Source organism: Ochotona curzoniae, unplaced genomic scaffold (genome assembly GCF_017591425.1).
Source record: "Ochotona curzoniae isolate NIBS_2020 unplaced genomic scaffold, NIBS_Ocur_1.0 scaffold_2476, whole genome shotgun sequence".
Classification (NCBI taxonomy): Eukaryota; Metazoa; Chordata; class Mammalia; order Lagomorpha; family Ochotonidae; genus Ochotona; species Ochotona curzoniae.
In genome coordinates, this window is record NW_024467095.1 from 13,514,466 (window position 1) to 13,538,615 (window position 24,150).

General features: G+C 49.5%; 1 protein-coding gene and 1 pseudogene across 5 annotated transcripts in view; one reads left to right on the top strand and one right to left on the bottom strand.

Annotated features, from left to right (window-relative positions):
• Window positions 1-20,701, top strand: part of ATXN7L1 (ataxin 7 like 1) — a 204,661-nt gene extending 183,960 nt beyond the window's left edge. The window contains exons 8-13 of one of the 5 annotated variants that reach the window (XM_041002513.1): window positions 3,412-3,604; window positions 8,636-8,757; window positions 10,185-10,490; window positions 12,737-13,736; window positions 16,202-16,276; window positions 17,644-20,701. In XM_041002513.1, coding sequence (XP_040858447.1) covers window positions 3,412-3,604; window positions 8,636-8,757; window positions 10,185-10,490; window positions 12,737-13,736; window positions 16,202-16,276; window positions 17,644-17,685 — 1,738 coding nt within the window. In that variant the 3' untranslated portion in view covers window positions 17,686-20,701. Of the gene's footprint in view, window positions 1-3,411; window positions 3,605-8,635; window positions 8,758-10,184; window positions 10,491-12,736; window positions 16,281-17,643 lie in introns of those variants that run through there. The other 4 variants (XM_041002514.1, XM_041002515.1, XM_041002516.1 and 1 more) reach the window with 4 other exon arrangements.
• Window positions 20,702-23,164: 2,463 nt separating this feature from the next.
• LOC121170679 lies at window positions 23,165-23,620 on the bottom strand (annotated as a pseudogene).
• Between the last annotated feature and the right edge of the window lie 530 nt (window positions 23,621-24,150).

Consider the following 24,150-nt stretch of genomic DNA (forward strand, 5'->3'; position numbering starts at 1 on the left):
TAGGCTACCACGCCAGGCCCTGAACCATAGACTTTTATCATACATAATGGATGGTATCTTTATTTTCACAAGTATGGAAGGTGTTAGTCAACAGCAAATTGTCATCCAAGAGCATTCCTTTTTGGTATGTTCTAGTTAGTGAATTTACTTACTTGAAAAGCAGAATGACAGAGACATTGAGGGAAATTGAAGAAAGAGAGTGAGAGAGAGAACGTGATTCTGTCTTCCAATGGACTCCCTAACCATCTGCAATCCAGAGCTGAGCAAGGCTGAAACAGGAATCAGGAACTCGGTGTGGGACTCCCTCGTGGGTGGCAGGAAGCCAAGGACTTGTACCATCACTGGCTGCCTTCCGGGAGCATCAGCAGGAAATGGATGGAAAGTGGAGGCTCTCCAATAGGAGATGCAGGCATCTCAAGAAATGGCTTAAAACCCACCATGTGCTATGCGTACCCACTCAAGAGAATCCTTGCACTGACACCAAAACATTACCTGTTTCCTTGTTTCATTTCTATAGCAAAAATACATATAACATGGACCTTGTCATCCCAATCATTTTTGATTAGATAGTCCAGTGGCATTGAATGCGTTTACCACAACGTAGTAGAATCGTGCCACCATGTATCACCAGAGCTTTTTCATCTCCTCCTGCTCCCAGTAGCCACTGTTCTCACTGTGAAGTCCCTCACATAAATGGAGCTGTATCCTTTATGTCTGACTTGTTTCTGGTCAGCATGATGCCCTGTTGGGCTTCCTCTGCTGCAGCCTGTGTCAGAATCTTATTCCTATTTAAGGCTGGCACAATATTCTACTGAATGGACATGCCACATGCTATTTCTCCACCTAGTGGAATGTCATCAGTCCATCATAGATCTGTGGATAGACATGTGGCTTTGTTTCTAACTGGCTGTGCTTTTGGAATCTGGTTTGAATCCATTCAGGTATTTGAGACCTAAAAATACCTCGAAGCAGCGTGCAAAACAAAGTAACTGAATTCAAAGATTCCAGAGTAAAAAGGAAAGAAAAAGGTATACTGCAATGCTGCTTCAGGTCACATCAAGGGACAGCTCACAAAGCAAAATGCAACTTTTAAATTTTTTTATTTTTTAATTATTTTGTCCATTTGAAAAGGTAGAGTGTAAAAGAAAGGGTAAGAGAAGGAGAGGGAGGGAAAAGATCTTTCATGTGGTGATTCACTCCCCTAAACAGCCGCAACGACCCAGAGCTGAGCCAGGGTAAGGTCTCCCACGTGAGTGGCTGGCACCCAAGCACTTGGGCCATCTTCCATTGCCTTCCCAGGTGCGTTAGCAGGGAGCTGGTCAGAAGTGAAGCAGCCAGGGCTCAATCCGGCACTCAGACTAATGGCATAGCAACATGACAGGTGGCGACTTGAACTGCTGCACCACAGTGCTATCCCCACATCTTTTGCTGTTGTTGTTATTTGTTTGTTTTTTATTGGAAAGCCTGATATACAGAAAGGAGAAGAAACAGACAGGAAAATCTTCCGTCCAATGATTCACTCCCCAAGCAGCCACAACAGCTGGAGCTGAGCCAATCCGAAGCCAGGAGCCAGGAGCTTCTTTCAGGTCTCCCACAGGGGTGCAGGGTCCCAAGGCTTTGAGCCCTCTTCAACTGCTTTCCCAGGCCACAAGCAGGGAGTTGGATGGGAAGTGGGGCTGCTGGGATTAGAACCGGTGCCTGTATGGGATCCTGGCGCACAAGGCAAGGTCTTTAGCCACTAGGCTATCGTGCCAGGTCCTAGCCCCACATCTTAATTTTTTTCCCCCAATTGTTCTCTTTGCTATCTCTCCTTGAAGTGGAGAAATTAGTAAAACAACCAAAAAAAAACCCAACTGGGACTATTCCTCCTCTAATTAATATGACTGTGGTTGGTTTCACCTTGCCTTGCCTTGCCTTGTTTTGTTGTATACTTTTTTTTCTTTACTACTTAGGAACATGTCATGCTATCTGTTTCTCTGGTATTGCTTTTTTATAAGCTTCACTGTAATTGAGATAACATCTGTTAGGCTGCTTTATACACATGAATTTCATTCATTCCTTCATTGAGAAAAAAGTCTGTCTTCAATGACTGAGTGAGCTGGCCGTGCTAGGCAACGTGTGAAGTGGCTGGTGGAAAATTAAACTGAGGCCACAGTTGTGGTACAGCACGCTGAGCTGCCCCCCGACACGCCAGCGTCTCATGGCAGAGCACCAGCTTAAGGCCCGGCTGTTCCGCATGCAGTCCAACTCCGTTCTGATGGGGGGAAGGCAGTAGAGGATGGCCCAAGCGCTTGTGTCCCTGCCACCCAGGCGGGACACTGGGGTGAACTTCCAGACTGCAGGCTGCTAGCTTTGACCTGGGACCAGTGTCCTGGCTGCTCCACTTCCCATCCAGATCCCTGCTTGTGGCCTGAGAATGCTTGTGGAATAGAGGACGGCCCAAAGCCTTGGGAACCTGCACCCACGTGGAAGACCCAAAAGAAGCTCCTGGCTCCTAGCTTAAGATCAGCTCCAGCTGTTGTAGCCACTTGGACAGTGAACCAGCAGACTGAAGATTTTTTTTTTCTCCTGTAAATCTGCCTTGCCAATAAAAATAAATCTTTAAAAAATTTTTACAAACCTCAGAAGATACAGTTAAACTGTCCATGGCACATGAAGAAAAGGGCCTGCTGGGGCGGCAGGAGGCTGGCTGCAGTTTCTTCCCTAATTTTCTCCCTTTCCCCGGGTATAGGAGGAGGAGGGGAAAGATATGGAAACAATGGTCTCACCCAACTCCCCTAGTCCTTGACCCTTCTCACCCTGGTCTACTATGTAAGCATCTTCAAAAAGGAAAGGGTTAAAAAAAAGAAGAAGAAGAAAGAAAAAAAAAGCCTAGCCACGGGGTAAGGGACAAGTGGCCCATCACTGCCACAAAACCCTTCTCATGGCTGCAAGATAGTGATTTCCTAAGAGACACCGTGTCCCCAGGAGGGCATTCCTGTATTCCTGCTCCTCTTCCCCTGGTTGAGCCCCACTTCCAGAGGGAAGTGACCCTGAGGCCTGAACAGGTGACAGACACACCGCCAGGAGAAGAGCTGGGTGTGAATTTACAGAAGATGAGTGTGAGGTTCCATTAAATCTCAGCCACTCCCTGCTCCCAGGGTTGTTGGGCTTTCCCCGCTGTGCCTGATTTTCGCTCCTACCTTTTCTTGGGGCAGCCAGCAAGTCAGGAGCCCAACGCTGCGGGATCCCTGGAGATAGTGGTCTCTCCTCCACCTCTTCACTGCCCCTGTGTGCTGAGCCATCAGCCACCCACCTTCCCAGACCAGTAGGGTATGCATCAGTGGGAACTGCTTCCTGGCTGGCCGGTGGGTCAGTGGGTTGTAACCTCAGAGAAGTTCATTCTTGCTGACTCGCCCCTCCTGCCCTTAGGCCATCCTCTGCAAACAGCATAAGCAGCAGCGCATCCTCAAATCACAGCAGCCACACGCCAGAGCCCCTTGTGCCCCCAGTGGGAGGAGACCTTGCCAGCCGACTGTCCAGTGATGAAGGGGAGATGGACGGAGCCGAGGAATCCGAGAAGTTTGATTGTCAGTTCTCAACGCACCACCCCAGACCTCTTGCGGTAAGGCCTCCTTCTGTTTCCTGCTACAGGTTACCCCTCCCTTATACACGCTTACACCTGTGCCCTGCAAGCACTCGGCTGGTGGTGCTGGAGGCAACCAGGCCCGAGGAAAAGCTGCAGAACAGTGTTGTTTTACCTACAGGCTTGTGATTCTGAATTTGAATGAGCGCCTTAGAAATGCCCTTGAACATACTGAAGGGTAGGAGAATGCTCAGCTCATAGCTGATTGGAGCTTTTAAAGCCTCGTGTTGATATAACCCACCTGCAGGCAAGAATGCTAAAGATCTGGTGTTTTGTATAATTGTCTTCAGAGCTGATCCTGCTGGCCTTGCCCATCTGAAAATAGAGCTGGTGCCACGTCCAGATTTAGCCGGGCTCGCTTGGCCCTGGGAATTATGAGCCATCTTATCAGCATGCCAACAAATATGACCAGTGACACCAGAACCAAGGGGAGAGGTGACGTGCAATTGAGAAAATAAGAATGGAAACAAGTAATATAAAAGCAGCGTGGCCAGAAGGAAGCCCCCTACTCTTCTCTGCAGAAAGGAGGCTGACCCAGAAGGCTCACTGCCTCAAGCTTTCATTGAACTGCTCGGGAAGTCAAATTACACGAATTGAGGTGGCACAAACTTTAATAGCGTTAGGGAAATTGACCACTGGAGATTGATAGCCACTTGTAGAAGGAAGAACATTTATTTCCTCTGGAGGACACCAGCCTGGATTACTCCATAATGGCTGAACCTCAATGGACTTCTCTCTTGAGTTTTTATAGAGCAGTTGCATAAGAGCTATTTTAGCACTGGTGCCGCAGGAGAGTAGGAATACAGGCAAACACTCAGTGGTTGGCTTTGAACTGTTACAATCCTGGAAACTTCCTGAGTCACTACAGCCCACACTTCCTTGTCTCCTTTTTTCTTTTTGAGGGGTAATATGGGTTTTCCCTTTCATTTTTTAGGTATGATAAGCAATACAGATGCAATCATGTGCCAATGTGCCACCTGACAGCAGGAGCGAGTTCTTAGAGGTGCCCTGCTAGTCTTCTCCTTGTGCCAGGGACGGTGCTGTGCTCCGCCTTTGTCCTGGAGGATGGAGTGCCCTGCACACACTTCTGCACTCAGGCTCTCTGAAGCCTTATATCCTTTCTTACCCTTGGCATTCTTGTCTTTACCTGACTTTACTGCGCCTGTGGAATCTGGTTTCTTGCTATGTGACTGCTGTACCCTGCCTGTGAGCTTGGCATTTCACACACAGCTTGGTTTCCACTTCAGTGGCCATATCCCATATTCATGTTAACCAGCCAGTGCTAGATCAGGAAGGAAGAGTGGGGCCAAAGTACAGAAGTCAGTATGTGACTGTCTTAAGGATCACCTGAAAGCACACAGTTCTGTTGCCTTGGACCATTGCCCAGCTACAGACCCCTGCCAGCACACCTGACCTTGATCTCGCCTTTTGTCCATCTGCAGACAGTTCCCCACCGAGCACCAGCAGTCTGTGAACTCCAGATTCCAGACTCAGCCCACCCTACCCTTCCCTGTAAATCCTGCTGAGTTTTACTGCAGCTGAGGGTGTGTAGGTAGGGGTGTTGAGGGGAAGAGGGAAGCACTTCATCTCAGTGTATTCGCTGAGGAACACAACCAGCACTTTGTATCCAGTAACATGAGTGAATCCACTTAGCCATTCAGGGGCTCATCAAAATCCAGGTGGGTCACCTAGACATCAGCTGGAGGCTGGTGTGTTTGCCAAGTGAGGACATAAGATAGGGGTGTGAGGTGGAACCAGGGGTGTGAGGACTGATAGTATGGGGCCTAGGATCAGGTACTATGGCATCACAGGGGCACCAGCCTAAGTCCTGTATGATCAGCCCTGACCACCAAAGAGCTCAGGAGCTGTAGAAGGTGGGATCTGATCCTGCTTGAGGATCTAGTGAGCCCTGCCTCCTTTCTGAAGGAGTGAAGGCCAAGTTTACTTCCTGTTTCTGGGGTGCTACTTAACCTGTGTGGCTGTGAGGCTGTGCCCTTGGCTAGTGCAGAAGGAGTTAGGGATCATTGAGGAATGCTTTGTCTGTTGGTGATTGGAAGCCCAACCCACAGCATGGCAAGGTCATTTTGTCATCTCATGCTGCAAGAAGTCAAGAGACAGGTGCTTCCACACTTGCTCAATGTCACAGAGCTGAGGGAAGGTCTGTCTCTCTTCTCACCCTTCATGCATAATCTTGTTACATCTGTCACAACTCCCACATTCCACCCCCTCCAGTTGCATTCTGTGCAGAATGGTACAGATGAGATATCTCCATTCAGACCTCTCTCATTAGGAAAATGATATTTCTGATATTCATCAGAAATTAGTCCCATGCCCACTCCAGACTGAGCAGCATAGACAGGAAAGGGATTGGAGTGACACCAGATAAAACCAACCATGACTCAAGCCAAGGTTCCCATCAGATATCAGAGAGTAGAACAGAAGTGTGGACCTGTTACTGTGGTGAGCACAGAGGCCAGCTGGTGATACTGGCAGCTGGGAGAGTGCCAGGTGGCCCTGTGATGAGGGCCCACAGCTCTGCTAAGGGCCTCGACGAAGCTGAAGGCCACCCAGCTTTGCATGCGTGTACAGGTGGATACCTAGGGAGCAAAGATGAGAAGGTACCTGTAACTCCCAAGTTTGAAAATGGTCTTTGGGCCCGGCACGGTGGCGCAAGTGGTTTAGTCCTCGCCTTGCACGCCCGGGATCCCATATGGGTGCCGGTTCTAATCCCGGCAGCCCCGCTTCCCTTCCAGCCTCCTGCCTGTGGCCCGGGAAAGCAGTTGAGGACGGCCCAAGGTTTTGGAACCCTGCACCCGTGTGGGAGACCTGGCTTCGGATCAGCATAGCATTGGCTGTTGCGCTCACTTGGGGAGTGAATCATTGGATGGAAGATCTTCCTCTCTGTCTCTCCTCTCTGTATATCCGCCTTTCCAATAAAAAAAACAATAAAAATAAATCTTTAAAAAAAAAAAAGAAAAAGAAAATGGTCTTAGTCTCAACAAGAAGGCCAAACTCTGAAGTGCTGTCAAGATGTTCATCTAACAGACATGTTGCCAGCCACAGTCGGCTAGCTGAATTCAACATGGCACCTGGGTGTGTCTCTCATGTTTGGCTGATTGAAATGGAAAGGCTGTAGATTTGTTTCTCTGCTTTGTCCTTTGCTCTTATAGTCAGTTGATATGGAGAATCACTCTGCTCAGTGTGTGGCTTTAGCAGTTGAGATGAAGGGAAAAACAAAATATAGGCCTGGAACAGCTGCCACATGCTGCTGGAGCCTAGCATTGGGTAATTCCCTCACTCATCTCCTTGTCCTGTCAGTTAGAACTTACCATGACATTGCAGAGGAACACTCTTCATTGATCTGATGGGGGGGTGGTGTGGGGAGGGAGGCAAAACTGTATTGCAAACCACTCCTCAACCTCAAAACACAAATAGAACCAGAACATAGGGAAGGACTTGCCTTTGCTGCTGAGAACTGTTGCATAGGCTGGTTCCAGGATAGATTTGTGGAATGAGAGCCAATCCAGCACTATGTCTGGGATGAAGGCCAGGGTATTGCTGTGAGGCCCGGTAGAGGGAGGAGGGGAGAAACTACATTTGAGTTGTAGGGTCATTTGCACACTTGCTCAAACTCCAGATCAGCCAATTGTCACCTTCCCAGAGACTGCCTCTCGTATGTCTCCTGAACTTCTGGTTGTCCTCGGTCGTAACCAAACAGTGTTTTCTAAACATCCAGTGTCTGTATCCCAGCCACATATCTCATGTAAGATAGTCTGCTCTCAACACTCTGTGAGACCTTGCTTCTGCCATGAGTTCTCTAGCTCAGATCCCAACTGTGCTCACACTGAGGAAGAGCAGAACAGGGTCGCCAGTCTTTGCACAGAAGCTTTGGAGTCAGTTAGGTAGCCACGATGTGCATATTTCATAAAACAACCCTCAAGGGACTCCAAGATGAAATACAAAAAAGATATGCTAGACATGCCAAAACAGTTGATGCTGAGAAGACTTTGATGCTGGGTGAGGGCCTTTGGGAATGAGAATCTTGAGGGGGTGCAGTTGGGAGAGATGTGGTTGACAAAGAGGAGAGGGAGGGAGACTGGAGGCAGAGGGACCATTGTGAGTGAGAACTTTAGGGAGATGGAAATGTGTTCCGGGGGCAGTCTGCGAGGGTGGCCAGGAGGTGCAGAGGAGGACAGATCTGGGAATGACAGTGGTTAGCCTAATTGGAAGTTGAAATGGCTCTGCTGATATTGGATTGGAAAGTGGGTCAGGGGACCCAGAGTTGCAGAGCAAGCAGTTTTCTTTTCTTCTTCTTTTTTAAAGACTTACTTATTATTTATTGGAAAGGCAGCTCAGACTGAAGGAGAGAAGGAGAGACAGAAAGAAAGATCTTCCATCCACTGGTTCACTCCCTAAGTGGCCACCAAAGCCAAGAGCCCAGAGCCTTCTCCAAGTCTCCCATTAGGGTGCAAGGTCTCCAGGCTTTGGGTCGTCCTCTACTGCTTTTGCAGACCAGAAGCAAGGAGCTGGATGGGAAGTGGAGCAGCCAGGACACGAACCAGCGCCAACGTGGAATATTGCACAAACCCCCAGCGGGGGTTTCCGTCACTGTGATACCAAGTTAGACAAGTTAGAGAAGCACTAAGTTCTTCAGACAGCGGATGGTGAGACCCCTGACCACCAGGGGTCATGGTGGGCCATTTTATTTTATTTACCCTAAAGTATTGACTCAATCCCGCAACAAGACAGCCGACCCAAGTATTGCAGGGACCGTGGCTGCTGGCAGGTTACAGCATGGGGCTCATCACAGAACCTCAAGCTCTGGTAACAGCCCACAGTGAGATTTGCTTTGTTTTGTTTTGGCTCCCATACCGCTCGCCTCTTTATTTTGAGCCAAACTAGGCCCCTGTGTGTTTTTATGCAAATGTTATTTTTCTCTCTTTGCTTTATATTAGCTTATTAACCTGTAATCAAAATTAAAATGTGCTTTCCTTTCCCCATTCTGCTCAGTTTTGCTCATTTGGGAGTCGCCTTATGGGACGAGGATACTATGTGTTCGATAGAAGATGGGATCATTTTCGACTCGCACTCAACTCCATGGTAGAAAAACACTTGAACTCCCAGATGTGGAAGTAAGTGACACTTTATGTGTGCTGCAAGACCAGAGCTGCCCTTACCCTTGCTCCCAGACCCCTGTTCTCTGAGTCCCAGCTTCCCAGAGGAATCCAAGGCTCAGGCTTCTCTTAGGACCAAGTGATTTTGAAATTGGGGTTCATTCTGAATTTTGAAATATCAGCCCACCTAGAAATACCTATGGATGTGCTAGACGCTGTGTTTTTCTTGAAAGTCATTTTGGGTTTGGTGATCTGCTAAGCTCAATGAAAGGAGGCAAGGCCATATTAAACAGTAGTGAAGCCTTCTCATTAAGACTGGGCATCCACGAGTATTGGAGGTATGCTCCCATTATTAATTAATGCTATCATCCCAGCACCCAAAGATTTTTGTAATAATTATGGACCCATTTCCAGTTGTTTGCTGACCTGTTGGTGGGGAGGGGAACACATATTGTTTCCAGAAGGACATATCCTGGACAATGTTGTGAAGTTGGTAAAGTTTGTCTTTGGCCCTTCCCATCTCCTTGGGACCCCCTGTGTCTCACCTCCGCTTCTCTCCACCATGAATCTGCATTCTTCTAAGTCCCTTTGGTCTCAGACACTTCCCAACACCCTTATGTTTCAATGTGGAAGCTACAAAAAGGAAAACACTTGGATTTGCTAGAATACCCTTGTGGCAGAGTAACGGGGCTTAGACCCTCTCTGCCTCGGCGATGTGATGCTAGCCCTCTGGGTATCGCCTTACTGCACTACCTCACTGTCCCACTGCTGCACAGAGGAGCTTTCAAGCTGTCACAAGACCAACAGAATCGCAGAAGTCTGGGTTCAGAAAGTCCAGGAAGACACTCCCCTCACCCCTACTTCTCCTTTCTGCCACTTCTTCCCTCCCCCTACCTTTTGAGTCTCCCAGAGGTGGGAAAGAAAGTGCTCGTAAGATACAGGAGAGAACAGAACCCAAACATTATCCCTTCCTAGGTCTCCACCTCCCCTCCCCTGGGTAGCCCTAGCACCTGGGACCCTTTTATGACAATGCCCACAAGAGCTCCCAGACCTGACCTCCCAGGACACGGGCTTTGGTCTGTCCTCGAGCTGTCACAATGGACCCTGGTAGGACATTTCTGATCAGGCAAAAAGGCCACAAGAGAAGCTTGTCATGTCTTGCTGTGGGCAGGACTGCCCAGGGTATGAGTGTCTGAGGGGCACCCCCTGATTCCCATTTGCATCTGCTGAAGTCCCCAACCAGTGGGCACTGCGTGTGGGCTTCCTGTGTTCTCCATGACCAATGGTGTATCCTCCTACGCCTGTTCCCTGAGGTGATGGGCAGCCCCGTGCCAGCCCTTCCCCACCCCACTCCCATCCCCACCCCTGTTGTAGACGTGTGGATTCCATACACGTGGAAGGAATGTGTTGATCTGTATTTCGCTCCCTATTCCTTTCCTCCTTAGGCACAGAAGCCCGAGCCACAGGGCGTCAGGTCCCTCCCCCCTGTTCAGGACTTGCCTAACCAATCTGCTGTCACTGAGCAACATTGGGGCTGCCTGGGTGTCAACTCTGGAGAGCGTAGCGCCCCGCTGCCCTCTCAACCTCGCTGCCCAAACCCCAGGCCCCGATGGGCCCGAACCTGGAGGGATGGCAGCCGATGGGGGCATGGAAGACCTTAGGAAGAAAAGGAACGGCCAAGACTCTTTTTTCTTTAACAAGCATTTAACTCTGCATCAGGAGACGCCAACACAGTATTCTCTTTCAGCCAGGTCAGCATCTGGAGCTCTACACCAGCTGGCAGGGGAGGCATGGGCCCTGTCAGGAATGCATTTGCATCTGTGGGCTTCTGGACATGACTTTCTCCCAGGCCAGTGTGCAAAGCCTAATTGGGGACACAGTCTAGCCAGGTTGAAAGCCACTGCCTGTTTAAGCACTTAGAAAGACAAACTATTTATATAGCGTTAAGGGGATAGGGGCTCCCAGAGACAGTGAGCTGCCCCACGCTCACCCCACTTCTTGAGGGAGAAGAAGGAAAGGGGCAGCAGGCATCCCCCCAGGTGGTATCCGCCTTGGTCCCGAGAGAGCCACATGGGACTTGGGACTTGAGCACTGCTTGCCAGCGCCAAGTGGAAGCATGCCTCTGCACTAGTTAGTGTGAATGAGATAAGTTGGGACAAGAAAAAGGAGATCCTGTTCAGGGTGATCATTTGGATCTTGTTCACATGAGCCCTCCGGCATGTCTCATGTACTGCCAACCTCTTCCCACATGTGTTACCACCTCTCCCTTAGCTGGGGAGGAAATGGAATGGAGGAAAGAGTTTGCGTGGGATGCCTGCAGTACTACAACCAGGCCAGGAAGCTAGCAGGGAAGTGTATGGATTCCCTTGCACCCTAAAAGGTGATCTCCTAGCCAAGCGAGGAAGAGCTGTGCCGTGTGCCAGACGGCTGTAAGGCTGTGTGTAGATCTTGCAGTCCAGTCATGTGGGAGTCCTTGCCCAGCATGCCTAGTTCCAACAATATGGTTATGTTGCTGCTCACCATCCACCTGCCCATCCATCCACCCATGTGTCCATCCATGTATTCGCGCATCCACCCATTGCAACAAGTATTCCTGGAGCACCTATAGTGCCCTCACTCTTTAGCACCCCTCCAGCTACTGTGTGGGTTTAGCAACATTTTTTCTCTTGTCTTTGACCTCCTCTGTTTGACATGATCAAGGACACTGTCTTCAGGCAGGAATCCTGATTCTGGCTATAGATGGAAGCCACAGACTTCACCAGGGCCCCAGCGGGAAAGGGCTCTGCAAAGAGCAGAGCCTGAGAGACATGTAAACTTCCAGCAGCTGTTGCCCAGGGTGCCCTGACACCCAGGCTCACTGCTACAGCTGGGAGGGTGGCCTCCAAGGAAGAGAAGGGACTGTGTGAGGACCTGGCTCCCACCGCCTCCTGCAAGTGCTGCTTTCAGAGCAGGAAGGCTGGCTCTGAGTGACCACTGAACCCCTAACGCCAAAGCACCACACCCCAGGATACAGATTAGAAATGAGAGCTGTTTCCAGCACAAGTCCAGAAGCATGTTTGCAAAGGGGTCCCAGGACCAGCCTTGCCACTTGGTTCTGGCCTCAGCTCTTGGAGTTTGCTCTCAGACACCACTACCATGCTGCAGGGATACTAAGAATGGCAATAGTGGCCTTCCCCTACCCATCCTCCACTGCCCCCACTCTAATGTCCTGCTCCCTCCCACAGCCATCAGTTAATCTTCAGAATCAACTGGAAGTCGCCACCCCCTTCTCTGGACACATAAGTGTCCCTGCACTCTTCTCTTTTCCCAACACAGGGACAGGAAGGTCTGGCTTAAGGTCAGCCACATGGCCATTTAACTGCCCTGGGTAGGGAGAGGTGAGCGGGGGGAAAATGTCAGCCAGGGTCATAGCCACAGTGATGGATGCCTCTCTAAAAGCAGGGCTGCATAGCAAATGCAAGAGCAGTCCCAGCCCTGGGAGGGTGGGCAGGGTGGGGCTGCAGGGACTCTTCTCCTAAGAGCAGAGTGGGCAAGCAGGGGCCGCAGTAGTAGAGGCAGAAGCTCCAGCCCATACATCTAGGAGGCTGTGCATCAGACCACCTTTCCACTGCCCTCCTCCTCCTGCTTATGCACACACACACACACATATATATTCAATGAGAGAGGAAGCAATACCACTAGGGAATTTTACATTCTAAATAGCATCGGCCTCAGTCAGCCATTCTCCAACAGCCACAAAATGGAGAAGGGAGAGCCACAGAGCCAAGAGTGATCGGGCCTACTGGGCATTGGCACAAGGCGCAGTGAGGCAGGGCCATGCTTCTGACCTGCCATCCTTCCAGGCTCCATCCTCCATCGTCTGGTGCTGCCTGCCGGGTGTTCTCTGTAGCCTTTGTGCTCCAATCTCATTGCGCCCCACCCCACCCCACCCGCGCAGCGCCAGCTCCGGGCCTGCCGCCGTCTCACTGTCTCTCTCTGACTCTTCTCTCGTGTTTAGGAAGATCCCTCCTGCGGCCGATAGCCCCATGCCCTCGCCGGCAGCCCACATCACCACCCCCGTGCCAGCATCCGTTTTGCAGCCTTTCAGCAACCCCAGTGCTGTGTATCTTCCTTCAGCTCCCATCAGCTCGAGACTCACCTCTTCTTACATAATGACATCAGCCATGCTCTCAGACGCAGCTTTTGTGGCAGCCTCGCCGGACCCACGCGTCCTCATGTCCCACACCCCAGCTTTCCCCCATGTGGCTGCAACCCTCAGCATCATGGACTCAACCTTCAAGGCCCCATCTGCCGTGTCCTCGGTGCCAGCCGTCATCCCTTCCCCATCCCACAAGCCATCCAAAATCAAAACCAGCAAATCCTCCAAAGTCAAGGACCTGTCCACCCGTAGCGACGAGTCTCCAAGTAACAAAAAGAGGAAGCCGCAGCCTTCAACCTCCTCCTCCTCCTCCTCCTACTCCTCCTCCACCACCACCTCTGCCTCCTCCTCCTCCTCCTTGCAGGCCTCTCTCTCGTCTCCATTGTCAGGGCCCCACAGGAAGAACTGTGTTCTGAATGCCAGTTCGGCTTTGAACTCCTACCAGGCGACCCCTCCCTATAACAGCCTGTCCATGCACAGCACAAACAATGGCGTGAGCCCACTCGGTGCCAAACTGGAGCCCTCAGGACGGACTTCGCTGCCCAGTGGCGGCCTCCCCGGCCCCGTGGACCTAGTGAGACAGGTGGGCGCCGTGGGCGGCAGCAGTGACTCCTGTCCCCTCTCTATACCCTCCCTTGCACTCCACGCGGGGGACCTCTCTCTGGCCTCACACCATGCCGTGTCTTCTCTGCCCCTCTCTTTTGACAAATCAGAAGGAAAAAAGCGTAAGAACTCGAGTTCTAGTAGCAAAGGCTGTAAGATCACTAAAATGCCTGGTATGAATAGCGTTCACAAAAAGAACCCACCCGGCCTGCTGGCACCGGGACCGGAGCCCGGTAATGGCACCTCCTCTCGGCAGGTAAGGGACCTCCTGGCACTGCCTTCAGTGGCTCTGGGGGGCAGGGGGAGCTGGGTTGCACCCCTGCTCAGCCAGGGGCCTCAGTCAGGGAATGCAAGTGTGGCTCCTTTTCTCGTCTACCCCATGGGCCATTTCAGCCCTCTGCTTTGAGAGTATTGGCCTACCGAGATGCCACCCATGACCCTTCACCATGCACCCAGGCACCATTCTCAGCAGAGCTAAGTTGCAGGTTGAGAGCGGAGAGATCCTTACAGCCACCTTAGGGTGACTGGGACAATTGGTTACCCCCACTTTCCAGACGGTTAAATGGAAACACAGAGGTATTCAAGGTCCCCCCACCTCATTGTCTTGGGAAGATCTGAGGACTGTGTGTCATTAAAGAGTCCCATTGTTGAGAAGCTGGAGTTCATCTGTTGGAATTCTCTTAGGGAGAGCCCGAGGGCCCCCCCACCCGTTTCTGCTCTGAAGGTCCCTCAGTGAGCCAGGCTGTCACCACCTGCAGAGCAGAGAGACCAGCTGGGGCCTAGACTCCCCCCTTCTCCCCAATCTCCCTTCCCTTCCTCCTCCTAGTATGACTCTTCCTCTCTGAAGTTGACTCCGCAGGCTACATCAGCAGTCAGGCACTGAAGGCCATGGTGCCTCCAGGAGTGTGTGTGTGCAAGTGAGGAAACCAGAGAGATGGAGTGGGCCAAAAAGAGAATGTATCTGTCTTACTTTGAGCACTGTCCCCGCCCCTGCCTCCCATTCCAGCTTCCCTCGTCATGCTGGGGAACCCAACCACTTAAAGGAAAATCCCACAACCTGGACAAGGAGAGGGCCCAGCCCTGTCCCACTCCCGGCTGGGAATTGTCTTTGAAGGTGTGCACACGGAGGGGTGGCATGGCCAGCAACTGTGGCAGCCGTATCAGCAGCAGCTGCAAGAGAAAGTATGCCTGTCCCGCATAGGGACGAGGGCTGTGGAAAAGATGGGAGGCGGTTGTTAGATGTTTTACTGCTTTGTGTCACCGTTCATGAGACTTGTTAAAACTTCACAATGAACACCTCCCCAGGGAGATTCGCACATCACAAATACATAAGAAGCAGCAACCTTGGAATCCCAGGGCCAGGCAAGCTGCAGATGAAGGCCAAGGTGAGAGGAGGGGGAGACAGATGCCCATCTCATTGGCACCCGAGGCACCATTCTGGCCCCACTCCCCACCCAGACCGGTGGGCTGGACACTCAGGATGGAGGACAGGGCTGCTGCAATGTCAGTGTGTACACACTACCTCTAGGGAGCTTGGGAAATGCAGCTTCAGAGTGGGCAGGCCTGGATAGGGGCTGGGAAGAGAGGTGAACATTGGCAGCAGCTTGCCCGGGAGTCAGGCAGTGCCTTTGCCCTGGCCTGCAGATCACACCTGGAGCGGAAGGCCAGACTGCATCTCAGGCATCTTAGATGCGCTCTCTGGTCTCTGCTTGAAACACCTCCCTTGCTTTAACTCATGTATTAAAGGATCTGTTATATAATACCCTTCCTCCACCATCACCCCTCCTCCCCCAATCCCCATCTAACAGGTAAGAAAACCAAGGCATTGGAAGGCTAAGCAAGGGCCTCAAAGTCACACAGCAAGCCAACAGCAGAGCAACGGTGTAAAGCCAGGCATTCTTCCTTAGTCTCCAGGCCATGAACAGGGGCGTCTGTATTGCTCTCTTGATTGAAACAGGTGCAGTAAAACAGAGTGAGCCAGCCCCACCTCCCTAAGAGCACTCAGCAGGCGAGTGCTGGGACTCCCCAGTGCAGTGACACCGCTGATGACCTCCAGGTGGCAGGCAAGTTGAAGGCCTTTGGTGTTTGTGTTAACTGAGCAGACTGAGAGGCAAAGCTCAAGGCCCACGATAAATGTGTGCTTCGAGGACAACTTGAGGCTCTGTATAGTTGTGTGTGGGAGCTACATGGCCAGACTTGGCCACGGAGGTATTCAATTGGACAGAAGGAAAAGAAAAAAAAAATCCGTGAGTTTGTGAATGTCCTGAAGATGTCTGTACGTGCAGATTGGTGTGTAGAGTGAGCTATGGATAAGGAAAGTCAGATGAGATAGAGAATATGGGTGTGGTCCCTGGTGTCCGCCCCTGGGGACCTGGCCCAAGCATGTGTCTAGAACAGTCACCCAGAAAGGGGAAGCGCCCAGAACCGCTGTCACACACCCCACGCTTGGGGCCAGATGCCTTCATCCTCACCTCTCTAACAGATGGAATTGGGAATCTTCCCCCACCCTTCCACGCTCCCCTCTCCTCCCCTGGAAGGAGAGCAGCGTCCTCGAGGCAAGCTGTGGACCTATCGCATCCTCTCCGTCATCCGAGACAGAAACGCCAGTCCTGCAGTGAAGCACACTTGTGCAGGTGTCGGCAGAGCCCAGCGCCCTGCACTCTGGCCCGCCACCCGCAGTGGTGCAAGTGTCTGAGCAGGGACTTCGCTGGTGTCTTTCAGGTTGGGAAAAATAACAGCCTAGCTTTGTCACAGTCCAGTCCTTCAAGCATATCCAGCCCAGGACACAGCCGACCGGTAAGTGACCAACAGACTGAGGACCCAGAGTTGTCGGCAGAGTGTAAGGCATATGGGTGTTGGGGATGGACCCCGGTTCAAATCTCACCTCCAGGTGAAGGCAGAGTGGCAAGCTGGCTGCCCAGTCTGCACCGTATAGTTGCTAGTTTTGTTCTCTGGGCCAGGTGCCTTAGCTTCTCTGTAGTCTCATTTCCTCATCTATGGAGTGGGGTTCATAATGCCGCCTCCCTCGTATGTCTTTTGTGATGGTTTATTTACTTCTATTCTACTCAAAGCCTCGGGAAAAATGCTAGTAGTAGCAGTGCCAGCTGTATAGTCCTAAGCAGGTTGCTTCTCTGGGTCATGTTTCTTTACCAAATGTCAAGTGGGAAAATGAATGCCAACCTCCTAAGGCTATTATGAAATAAAATAAGATGGCCCAGGATGTGTGTAGACAAGCTGGAGCTTCTTCTGGTGGTAGGGGTGGGAGAATAGGGAGTGTGACTCTGTGGTGGGAGTATGCAGCATAGACAGAAAGTTCTAGAAGTTGAGACACAGTGAATCTTCAATGGATTAAGCCCAATGATAAATGATTTTCTCCAGTGGAGCCTGTGTGCCCAGGGGAGGATCGAGAGTGTAGGAAGGGATGTTGGTTGCCTGTTGCATCACTGGAGGACACACACACACACACACACACACTTTCAAAGCTCCCCTTGAATCTCCTTCTTTATAAACTTTTTGAAGTTGCCTTGTCTAGCTGTGTTGTTTCACTTAGATGCACCTGACTTTGCCTAGACAACAACTAGCAACTGTTTGCACTTTTGTCCTTTGTAATTCTCCCGCAAATCTTGGGTTAGCGTCTGAGCAAAAGCAATAGCCAAAAAGAAAGTTTTATGTCCCCACAGAACCAGGGGTGTCTCCCCTCCTACCTTCTACTCCGGTATTTTGGGTCACTGTATTTGGCCCTTTTTTGTGCCCAATGTGGTAGATGAAATGGCTGGACTGAAGGGCTCAGAACCTTGAATTCATGACCCAGGTTTGCAAAGCCACGATGTTTAGCCCAGCGCCATGCTTCTGCCTTATATACGTCACAGAATCGTCTATGAACTGCATAGGAATATGCAAACTAGTAGGGGGAAAGAGGATCCGCAGTACAAAAGGACATCAGTGATGAATGTCCACTGCTCTGGTCCCTGGAGGCCTCCTTGGTGACCACCTTATCCCGCACTCTTGGCTGGTCTCTGTATGCAGCGCACGTGGTAGAATGTGGTCTTTCCCGTCATAGAGAGCCGGGGCGGGGGGTGCGGGGGAGGGGGTCGTCCTCCAGTGCTTCCTCCCGGATCATCCCGAAGGTGTGGTTGTGAGATGCGTTTTCTTTTCTTTCCTAGAAGAACACAAACAGAACTGGGAGGATAAGGACTCTTCCGTAACAAGACTTCGAAGCCACTTCCAAATCACTCCCTGGCTTCCCTGTCGGGAGTCTCAGTAGCCCTGGCGGGAGGAGGGGCTAGCAGTGGGCAAAGGGAGACAATCTGTTTCCCATGCCCTGCCTGTGGCTCTGGCCTTTCTTATCCACCTTCTTTTTCATTTTCTTCTTCTTTTTTTTTTTAAAGCTAAGCAGTTTTGTTTTCAAAGAAAAAGGCAAAAAGGCCACAGATGTGATATTTACAGCCACCAATGCAGTGCTTTGTTTCTAGTGTCTTGCCTTCTGTTGCTACCGCACCATCGTTTGGCTCCAGCTCAGACAGGGCAGAGTGTCACTTCCGGGCTTGCTCCATCTGAAACTCTTGAACTTTAGCACCTGGAAAACCCCTGTGCTTCCTGGTTCCATGCCACACCCTTCCCTTCCAGCTTCTACTTGTCACTCCCTGGGGTTTCCACTGGACATCAGAGGGAGCTGGCTTTCACAGGTCACTCCAAGGCAGCTGAGAGCAGACAAGTGGAGGGGGGTGTGGTTGCTTCGTTAGGTCCGGAGTACATTGTTGGGATACCACGGAGAGTGGGCCGTTAATGACATGCTTGACCCAAGGACAGGGGGCTGCTGTGGGCCTGGGAAAATGGCAGACAAGTAGAGTGTGAGAGGTATGGAACCATAACCTACCAAAGACAGTGAGAACTGGATATTTGTGTTGGAAGTCTAGCCTTGCAAATTTCTTGCCAGGGTGCAAAGCTACGTGAGCCAGAAAGACGGAGGAATCCCAGAAAAATAAAACACCATGAGAACCCAGAAAGCCACTCCCCATGGAGGGCCTGTGGACCACCACTGCCTGATGTCCCTTTGGCTGCTGCTCTCCAGGCTTCCCGAGGGAGCTTGATGTATTAAACCACTGGGGAGAATAAATGCCAACAATTCCTCCCTCCCCCTGTTCACTCAAAGGGACCCCAAGAAGGAGCCATTTGGAACAGCCCCTGCAGCTGTGGAGTGAATCACACTGAAGTTCTTGAAAGAAACAGCAATACTATAAGCTCTGGCTGGAAGTGATAACCAGGAGACAGGGACCAGCACTATGGAACAAGTGTTCTCTGCTGTCCCCCCAGGCATTTGGCATGCGCTCACTGCCATCCTTAGGTCCTAGCTGTGCGCTTGTGGCCTGGCCGGGCACAGGCCTCGTCCTCCCCCTGAAGTTCTTCTCATTACTTCTCCACCCCACCCCCAGCCCAAAGATGAGACTACTGTTAAGCTCCACCATGCAATCAGAATCCACAAAGATGGGAGGCCGAGGGATGCTCTGTATCCATGGAATTGTACTGACAGTGTTTCTTACCGGATCAGTGAAATTTTTAATACAACATGAAGATTTTTCTTTTTTGAAAATCAGGAGTTGATAATAACTACCAGGACATGCATTCAGACTCTTTCAATTTTTATTTCTACAGTGTTAAAAGTGCACTTATATGCTGGGTTATTTACATCTTAGGGGGAAAGAGAGAAAGACTGCAAATTGAAGGGATAAATGTTACTCTTTCTTTAAGAAAAAAATTAACCTTAAGGCAGATTTTAAGACTTATAAATGTTTAAGAAAGTATAAATAAGTTAGACCCTTTGGAAAAAAGTTTAGAAGATATTCTTAAAGTAAATTTTTATAGTGTTAATTTTGTAATAATTTATGTTTTACTATATTGCAGAGCTAACTGACCAGAATAGTTTCAGAAACAATATGAAACTTAGGAAAGTTTAAGCAATGTTTCTATTTTTAAAACATCCTTTGGATTATGTTTTTATTGTACGTTTCTCCAGACTGAAAAGTGTGTACATATTTTTGTTATTTTTGCACAATTTTTGTCTTGTTTGGTTTTAGAAATCTTTTTTTTTAATAATTTATTGTAAGTTGTGAAACTTTCAGGAGTTAAAAAAAATCTCAGCAACAAAATACCCTCTGATCTACAAACTCTTTGACTCAGAGAGTGGGAGGGTGGAAGTGGCAAGATTAAACAGCTGCTTGTAAAGGGAAAAAAAATGCCTTGACAGGGATGTGCGGGGAGGGTCCGTGGGGCTCAGCATCACCTCGTCTTGCTTTGGAAACTGGAATTGAGAGGTTCCCCCACCAAATGCTGCTGACTTGCTGGAGATTCTGGCCCTGGCCAAGGTGACGACATTGCTGGAAAACCAAGCAAAAAGGGGCAGGAAGAGGCACCTTCTCGCTCTTCTTCCTCTGCCATCCACCACAGATTTATGTTACAGTGAAGGAATGAAAACTGACAGCTTGAAATACTGAATGCAAATCAGAGTTTCTCTTTAGGTTTGATTTCACGGATTCCAACAGCCTGGCCCAGGCTGCAAAGCATGATGAGGATTAGGCTTTTGGTATTCTTTGGTGGTTCCGCACACACTCCTGCCTGCCTCAAGATCTCCTCCAGACCATGTTGCCAACCATCATGGCTCAAAAGCTCTGGTTGTTCAGCATAACACGTGTGTGTAAACCTGTCAGCCATAAAACAAGCAAGCAAGTAAGCAAAGACAAAAACAACAAAACAAGCGACCTGGAAAACTTGTATGCCTTCTTTTGTATCAATGTACCAGTTGTAAATAATTCCGATCAACCTTTGTAGAGAATAGTTTATACAGCATATTCTATTATGGCTGATTCTCAGTGAACTCTTGTTTAAAAAAAAAAAAAGGAGGGGAATAAAAGGAAATTTTCTATTGACACCTTATATTTTGTTATGCTGTTGGCCCATGGCACTTTAACAAAACTCTTTGGGTTTTACGTAGCTGGTCCATCATGGGGTATTATTAAATAACTGTTGCACAGACAAAAATTTGCACCTGTTCATGTGTCCTTTCCTACTACCGATTTTAGAAACTTCTCCAAATGAATTTTGAACAAAGCATGTCCGAGCATTCTAAACGCATAGCCCCTTGCCCTCACCAAGAGGGCTTCCTTTTCTGTAACACTACGTACTGCCCTCCCTCGCCCCACACCTCTTTCTGTGTTAGCACTATCAGATAGAATTCATCCCATGTCTGTACTATTGTAAGCAGAACAAACATCTGCAAGAGGTGTAAATAGTGAACTCTATGGCTTACAGTTTTCAATAGAAAGAACAAAACACGTATCTACGGATACTGCCATGGTACAGCACCAGGCCTGGAAATATTCTCCAGTGAGTGATTGTATTTTTTTTTTTGTAACATGGCTTTGTAAATAAAATAATTTATATGTTTGTAAAACAAAGTCTTTGAGTTTTCCTACCAGTTGTCTTTGAAGTATGGCCTTTTTTTTTCCAGGGTTCTTTCTTGATGGAACATACATTTCAGGCAGAAGTAGAGGATCAGACAGTGGATCCATTCACATATTTACAGAGCAGCCTCTGGGTCCTAAGCTAGGTACTGTGTGCTCGGTGAAGAGAAGCTGGCCTGGTCTCAACCAGCTGTTTTCCGGAAGCAGCCCAGTAATAAGGAAGAGGAAATAAAGAAGCACTCAAGAAGTGAATGTGTAGTTACAGATCGTGACCAGTGCCGTGGTAGAAAGGATGGGGTTCTGTGAAGGAAATAATGTAAGACCATCAGAGTGCTCTCCAAACCTGGAGGAAGGGGCAGGCGCCGTGACACTGCTGCTTAGGCAGCGACTCATCACACCTGCACCTCCTAGTGGCGTTGCCTTGGTGTTGAGTACCACACTTAGGAAGGCAGCCGAAGATGGCCCAAAGGACTCTGGTCCCTGTTACCCACCTGGGAGACACTGATGGAGTTCTTGGCTCCTGGCTTCAGCCTAGCCTAGCCCAGGGATTGCAGGATTGCGAGCATTTGGGGACTAAACAGCAGATGGAGATCTCTAGGATCTCTCTCTCTCTCTCTGCCTTTCAAATAATCTTTAAAAGAAAATCTGAGAAAGCATAGAAATAAAATGACCTGAAGGCAGAGATTTCACCGGATAGGAATAGCTTAGTAAATTCTTGGAGCACGAAGAGCATCGGTAGCAGAGAGATGGACAAAGGACAGCGTAGAGTTTAGTTCAGGGGGAGGTCTCTAAAGGGCTGCAGGTAGGGACATGGTGTGATCTGATCTGTTGCAAGAGCACTCTTGGCGGCTGTGTGAGGAATCAGGATGAAAGGCAGGGGACCTGTTAAGGAATACTGTTAATGTCATCATTTGATATTCATTTGATGTTGCATGCCCCTCTTCTCCAGAGGCCCGTGTGTGAAGGGCTTGCCCCCATGTGATACCATTGGGAGGTGGCACCACTGGGAGCGAGTAGTATGTGAATCATCAGGTGGTAGATCCTGTAAGAGAGTTCTGACTCACTCACTGTCTGCTTCCTGGGTCACCATGTAGTCCTTCCATGCACAGTCCACCATTGCCATTGCCACCTTGAGCCAACTAGGCTGCCCACTTTTGGACTTGAAACTCAACACACTGTGAGCTAAATAAACTTCTCTAATATGTTAGTTGTCTGGGGTATTTCATTGTAGTCATGTAAAACCTACACAATTGGCGTGGTTCCCAGAATGATGGTGGTAGCCATCAAGGGCAATGAGTAGGTGCAAAGGGTACTTCAAAGATTCAGTTGGCACGACCTGCTTCAGCAAAGACTAGTCCCCACGTTTCTAGTAGAATGGTCTCGTTGAGTGGGGATATCCTTTCTTCAGGTGTGCAAAACCAGAGGAGGAACAGTACTGTGCGATGACTTCTGTCTGGAGCTCATCAAGTGCACAGATCCAGTGTTCATTTGCAACAAAAACTCACACAGTTATACAAATAGAGATGCTCACAACCTTAACACTCATTTTAAGAATGCCGGTGAAGTAGCCAGGCAGTCAAGGGCATGTGTAGCCACTGAGCCACCAAATGTCTTTAAAAGATATCACATTAAAGAAGCAGTATGGGTCATTCTGTCCTAATAGTGGTGGAGTCAGGAGGTATGCCTAGGCCAAAAAAAAAAAAAAATGGGGCTGGACGCAGGGCCAGTGGGCCAAAAGAGAATGCAGTAACACAGAGCCATGCTAGACTTCAAAGGTGTGATGGTGATACCATGCCTACTAGGCACCCAAGGTGTCCACTGACAGAGTTCTTGCTTGGATTAACCCATGTGTGAGTTCCTCTGCCATGTTGAGGTGACTGTTTATCTAACGGAACTTGAATTGTGGGGGTTGGCATCATACATTAGCAGGCTAATCCTCTGATGGCAGTGCTGGAGTCCCATATGGGTGCCTGTTCATGTCTTGGCTACTTCACTTCTGATCCAACTCCATGCCTGTGGCCTGCGAAAGCAGCAAAAGAAGGTTCAAGTCCTGGGGTCTTTGCACCCTCGTGGGGGAAGAAAAAGCTCCTGGCTTCAGATCAGCTCAGCTCTGTCTGCTGTGTCCGTTTGGGGAGTGAACCAGCTAAAGGAGGTTTTCTGTCTGTGTAACTCTTTCAGGTAAAAAATAAATAATTTTTTAAGAGTCCAGAGGTCTTTTATTTTTCTTTCATTTGTTATGCCATGAGTTCCCAGGGAACGGCTCCAGCAGCCCAGGCTCCTTCCCATTGCTTCTGGTGAAGTGGGCTTCTCTGGGTGGAGCAGGCTGGCGCTTCAGCTGAACCCGGGTACCTTTCTCTTTGGCTTCTTTTCTGATCATTTTCCTTCACTCATTTCCAGAAACTACCTTAGCTCTTAGCGTCTTTAATGTGCTCAGTATACATATTTATCCTCTTGGCAAGACTCTTGCCCTTCACTTGTTTATTTACAGCTATGCCAACAGCATGCTGGGTAACACTGTAGACTCTTCCAGTTTTGCCATGGTAACATTTATGGGGCATTCTTTGATGTCTACAATGTCACCTTCTTTATAAATGCATCTGTATGTGGCCAAAGGAACAACTCCATGTTTCCCAAAAGGCCTTAAGAACATGAACAGGGGCCTCTTGTGCTTTGTGCTTGTCATCTTGGTAAATGACTGGAAGATGACAGCTCCGGCTGAAAGGATAACAAATAAATAAATAAATCTTCAAAAGAGGAGCAAGTTGTTCTGAAACCAGTGGAGGAGTTGGCACTAAAGGATCTGAAGAAATGAAAGTGTATAGCTTGGGATTCAATTCAGCTTAAACACACACACACAAATGCAAATAAAAGCATGCCCCTAAAAAGTCTGTTTGGCCTGTGTGTATTCACTTACTTAGAAGATTATCAGGAAGTCCCGAAGGCATGATTGGTACACACAGGGTGTGCACGTGGAGGCTGAAGCTACCTGCAGGACTGAGTCGGAGCCACCGGTTTGGGACCATTGAGTATGGAGAAGCCGTGAAGTGCCACAGGCACTGTTATGATTGAATGAACAGCTGTCAAGGAACCCTAAGACGCAGCATTCCTAGAATACAGATTTCTCGGAAGTCAGAACTGTAGCTGGCTGTCTCAAGACTGCTGCAAAGTATAAGAGGAAGGCAGTGAACCTGCACTATCACCACATGGAAGGTC